The 5,826-nt window shown below is 37.7% G+C and overlaps 1 protein-coding gene across 1 annotated transcript; it reads right to left on the bottom strand.

The window, feature by feature from the left end:
• Nucleotides 1-996: 996 nt before the first annotated feature.
• Nucleotides 997-4,046, bottom strand: LOC126885882 (uncharacterized). Its single transcript, XM_050652676.1, has 2 exons — nucleotides 3,675-4,046; nucleotides 997-3,181 (listed from the first exon to the last, which is right to left on the bottom strand). The coding sequence occupies exon 2, from the start codon at nucleotides 2,229-2,231 to the stop codon at nucleotides 1,014-1,016; it is 1,218 nt and encodes a 405-aa protein (XP_050508633.1). The 5' UTR covers nucleotides 2,232-3,181; nucleotides 3,675-4,046; the 3' UTR covers nucleotides 997-1,013.
• Nucleotides 4,047-5,826: the final 1,780 nt, after the last annotated feature.

Here is a 5,826-nt window from a genome sequence, read left to right as displayed (position 1 = left end):
ATTCTCCTTTCGCATATCTTCAAGGATGGCAAAAGCTTCTTTTTGTTTTGCAAATGGAAGACGTCTTGGTGCCTGTCTTATGGGGTTGGAGTTGTCAGTGTTAATCCGATGTTGGACTAAGTCAGTGCGGCCAGTTATTTCTCCTTTAAAGAATATGTCACTTTCGTTGTTAATGAACTCTTCTGCTTTTTGGTATTCATCTTCAGATAGATGTCCCCATGACTTCTTAAGATTTTCCAAAATTTCAGTGGAGAGTTGGTGTGTACTGCTAGCTGTTGGCACGTTTTCTTCTATTCTGGTCACTCTTACAACTGGCTCGCATATTCCAAGCACTTGGCCCTTTTTGAAAGTAATTTTATTGCCATTCGGGTTGGCCACCCTTACTGGAACGGTCTGCTTATCCCCATCTACCAAACATCTGGCCACAATGACGCCCTCGTGAATCTGCTCGTCTGGCTCTAATAACATGGCTCCCAAGCCACCAGATGCATCAATTTGTGCAACCACGATCTTTTCACTGTTAGGAGGGATCTTCGTGTCTTTTGCTACTAACATCTTTAGCCCATTGTGCTGCTTTCTGGAGGATGACAGTAGAATTTCTTCATTGCCGACGACTAAGGTCCTGTGTCTGACATCTACAATAAACCCATGTTCGGACATAATGTCGACACCTAGGATGAACTCGTCTACGATGTCGGCTACTAGGACCACTACTTCTATCTCGATGTGTCCCAGCTCGATTTTTACGCAACTGTCCCCATAAATAGTAATGTTTTCGCCTGTCGCTGTCTCTAGTATGGGAGATTTCGATATTATTCGTGTAGATGACTGGTCCAGTAAACGTTTACTCATAACTGACCTAGTTGCCCCAGTATCGATGGTAAAACTGCATCTGTCGCCATTGAGAAGTCCATCGGCAACTAAGCTGTCACTACTTCGTCTTATTGTGGATATTGAGAATCTGGGAGCTTGGGACAGGTCAGCCAACGTGCGCCCCTTGACGTTGACTTCTTTTAGTTTTCCGAATTGCGTTGATATTGTGGAGCTTGCCTACTGTCCTCTGATCTTGTACGTTGTCTGCAATCACGTTGCAGGTGGCCTATCAATCCACAAAAATAACACTTTGGGCGCCCCTGACGTTTTTGCTTCAAAGATTCAGCTATTGGGCCAAGATATTTCTCGAATTGGGCGACCAACACCTGGGACAACGTATTTAGATCGCCTTCTTCCACTTCAGCAACACCTCTTATTTGATGGACTTTGCGTTGATGGCGGGACACATTCTTCACGGCTTCGTACTCCAATGCTGCGACAATAGCGTCCTTCAATATTTGGTAGCGTCCTCTTCCTAGTCGTAATGTTTGATGGAGGTCTACATCTCGCAGGCCATCAAGGAAACATTGGATGGTAAACTGGTGTAGAAACTCTTCAGGGGCTTCGGGCCAAGCGAGTCGTGCCATCTTTTCTACTTCTGCTCCGTATTCTTGCACAGATTCGTTGGAGCCTTGGATACGCACTTTTAGTTGGCTCTGGTATACTTGCTTCAAATATTGGCTGCCGTATCTTAGTTCTAGAGCCGATACGACAGTCTCATATTTCTTTTGTGCGTCCTCTGGAATGTTTTGGAGGATTTCTACAGCCTTACCTCGAAGTGCTAATATGAGAGCAGTTGCCTTCTGTTCATTTGTCCATCCATTATTCTGTGCAGCAGCTTCGAATTGTCTTCTATACACTGGCCAGGATATCTCGCCGTCAAATGTAGGAGGCTTAATTATTCCGTTGACAGGGGAACAAATCACTTCTGGTTTACCTTCAACTCTCAGTTTCTGGGACTTTTCAACCTCTAGGCGGATATTCTCAAGAGTTCTCGTTACCTCATCGTGCGTTTTTTCTACTAGGCCTCTTGTTACTTCAATCTTTTTAATCATGTCTTCTTTTGTCTCTTCGATTTCTTTTTTCATATCTTCTTTTGTCTCTGCGATTTCTTTTTTCATATATTCTTTTGTCTCTTCGATTTCTTTTTTCATATCTTCTGTACTCACTTTTGAAGTCTCTATTTTTGAGATAAGTGTCACGAGCAACTCTCTGTCTTCTAGACGACGTAAATTTTCTGTTTCTTTTTCTTCCTGCCGACGTTTGTCTTCATTTTCTTTTTCTTCCTGCCGACGTTTTTCCATGGCGGCAATCATGTCTCTAATTTCTTCCATCGTCTCGCTTCTTGTTTTCACCATATAAATTCTCTTAATCCCACTTTACTTCTGACACCAATTGTTGCAATTCTAGATGGGTTCAGGGATTAAGAGAATTGTTACTCTGTTTTAACAAGTTTATTAAAATTCCTAATAAACTAAAGTACAAAAATAAGTCCTCCAAAATTCAAACGTGACAAAAACAATTATTATGACAAAACTTCTAAATTGACAAATATATCTGTCAGATTCCTTATTAGTCTGACTTACTCCATCTACTTACACCTATGCTAGGTGATTTATAACAATATGTAATGAATTTATTCTACTAAGGAAGTGATTTGATCTAAATATGCATGTACAAACTAATTATTACTGTAGAATACAAGATTGGCTGACAATCCCGTATCTGATCGGAAGTGACAACCTGACAATATCTGGTGAATGGAATAAATATTATTGAGTAGGAAATAAATAGGTATTATTTTAAATACCTGATACAATCATGAAAATGAAATATAAAATTCGTTGACAAAAAAAAATTATTGAATATTATAAAGATAATAGGGTTTAAGAAGGTGAATTTATATTATTATTAAGGTTATGTATTTGAGTTATTGAAAAAAAATTGAAAATTGAAAACTATTATTTAAAAGGATTGAAAATTCAAATTTTATTATAAAAACCTGGCGTTTCTACAAAAGTAGGCCTGTGGCTTCTCCAAAATCCTGGTGAGGTTGATGATGAGAGAGCCAGGTACGTATCCTCCGATCTTCCCAATCCTCGGGAGGTAAGGAACAGCAACACAGAGTATTGACGAGGAGGTACTTGCTAGTGTCGGTAGAACTCAGTGTCTATTCCAGAAACGAAAAAAAAAACATCCAAAACTCTTCCAATCCAAACCCAAAATAATACCAAAATGATGGTTTATTCCATAAATAAATGAAGCATCCAAATGTGACTTAAATTTTGTTATAGTCTCCCTCCAGTGGCTAAAAGAACAGAAAACCTTCTATTAGCTGGTTTTCCTTAAGTATCTAAGAAACAGGGCCTCTATAAAAAGGTGTTTCACCTTATCAGAACTTGACAGAGAAAAAAACTACGGAAAAAGTGAGGTTTGATGTATATGTTTTCATTGACCTTGATTCTTCTTGACTGGAAAAAGCCTTTTTAAACGAATATAAGGAAGTATTTGGACAAAAAAAATGTGGATCTTGTAATCAAAGATTACTATATGGAGTTATATACATGATAGAATGAAAATTATCATTGATTTTCAATTTATTTGAGAGTGAAAATGTAGTTCTAAGAATATTTTTTCCAGTGAGTGTATATTAGAAGTATTGAAAAAGTGATAATTAAAGAATAGCAATGCTTTTCATATGATCTAAATATGGTATTAAAAATGATTTAGATGGTTATTTTTTCTTAGCATGAAAAAGAAATGGCAAACCATAGTTAAGTGATATTTTTTTTCATACATACCCATTGTTTTCTTCAAAAAATATTGGAACCAAAAACTCTTCACAACCCCAAACAAAAAAATAAAAACTTCCTCCAACGTAAATTAATCTTCTTATAACTTATTTCAACCAAAAGGTAAATTCTTACAATGGCCACCGGAGGACTTCTTGATCGGACAAGAACGAAAATTCAAGTGAAGTGCCAGCCGCTATGGCCGATATGACATACACCCCTGCCGGATATCGTCATTGCCAACTGCTAGACTCTAATCTACCAGATATTACCAACTTTATCGTCTATCAACTGCAACCTCTAATACGAGTGCTTGTAAAGTTGGTTGCATACCTAGTTCCCATCGGAATAACATTTTAGTAACGATAGTAGTAACTCATCGTTACAAGAGGGCAAAGAAAAGAGATGAACGAATTAATAAAAGCGAAACACATTCAGAAGGAAACATGGGCAGACTACTTCCGATCTCCATTTGCTAAAGGCGACGATAATAAACCACCAACACCTGAAGTTACGACAAACGAAGAAATAAACATCGAGGAAGGAAAGGTAAAGGAAGCATTAAGAAAATTAAAAAATATAAAATCTCCAGGAGATGACAGAATATCGAACGAACTCCTAAAGTACCGAGGACAAGATCTTACTAAACAACTATTAATACTAATACAAAAATAATAGAAAAAAACACAATACCACAAGAAGCCTAGATCAAGCATCCTAATACCTTCCTTCAAAAAAGGAGACATATCGGACCCGGAAAATGACAGAGGAATTAACTTAAAATTAACAACCAAAGTGATAACAAATAAATTAAATTAAATTATATCATTTTTACAACAGTTGCAGAACAACAAGGTTTTAGGTCGGGGAGACCATGCACTGACGCTATATTTATAATGAGGCAAGTTCAAGAGAAATCGTAAGAATACAACAAACCGGCATATTTATGTTTCATGGACCTTAAGAAAGCATTTGACAGGGTCACATTAAAGGACGTTATCCATTTGTTATACTCGAGTGAGGTACCTGCCTTTAGGAATAATTGAAACGATCGAGAACATCTACCAGAACAACACAATAAAAGTAAAAGTGGAAGATGAACTAACTGAGCCAATTAAAGCCGGCAATGGGATAAGACAGGGGATTACTTCAGTCCTTTTTTGTTCAACCTGATCATGGACGAAATAATAAAAAAAGTAAGAACTAAAAAAGATATCAAATGGGAGAAAAATAACTTAAAATATTTCGCTATGCGGACGATGCAATACTAATCTCTCAAAGTAAAGATGATTTACAACGTATGCTGCACCAATTTAACATAACCGCCAGAAAATTGAACAGGTTAATTTCCTCAAAAAAGAAAAAATGCATGGTTATAACAGCAGATCCAATAAGATGTAAATTGGAGCTAGAAGATCAGATAATAGAACGAGTAATGGAGTTCAAATACCTAGCATCATCACAGGCTTACCATCACACTATCTAGCTACGGGAGGCTCGAAACAGAAGTGGAAGATCAAGTGAATAGAGCAAACAGAGCCGCAGGTTGCCTGAATGACACAATATGGAGAAATACAATATCGGAAAAGAAATGAAAGGCAGAATTTACCAAACAGTCATCAGACCAATAATGACATACGCGGCAGAAACACGACCAGACACAGAGAGGACAAAAATATTGCTCGAAACAGCGGAGATGAAAACCCTTCGAAAAATTGATGGTAGGACTCTATGGGACAGAGCTAGAAGTACAGATATACGCCGGAGGTGCAAGGTGAATATCATTAATAACTGGGTAAGAAACAGAAGAATATAATGGAGTGACCACATAAGCCGAATGACAACAAATAGGGTAGTCAGGACAGCGAGAGACGGTTCCCCAATAGAAAGACGATCAGTGGGAAGACCACGGAAACGATGGAACGACACCTTACTAGAGGCACATTGAAAAAACACACAGTCATGTCTATACAAAAAGAAGAAGAAGAAGATGATGATTTTTTGGCATATATACCATACAAGTGATGTCATCTATCTGGGCGTGATGACGTAATCGATTATTTTTTTAAATGAGGGTTGTGTGCCAGCTCGTTTGAAAGGTAATTTAATTCTCTATCCAGTAATTTAAATTATAACACAATTATTTGTACAGGGTGCCCAA

The sequence above is a fragment of the Diabrotica virgifera genome, chromosome 6 (assembly GCF_917563875.1).
Source record: "Diabrotica virgifera virgifera chromosome 6, PGI_DIABVI_V3a".
NCBI classification, from domain to species: Eukaryota; Metazoa; Arthropoda; class Insecta; order Coleoptera; family Chrysomelidae; genus Diabrotica; species Diabrotica virgifera.
Note: the sequence above shows the minus strand (reverse complement) of the source record. Positions and strands in the feature narration are given on the sequence as shown.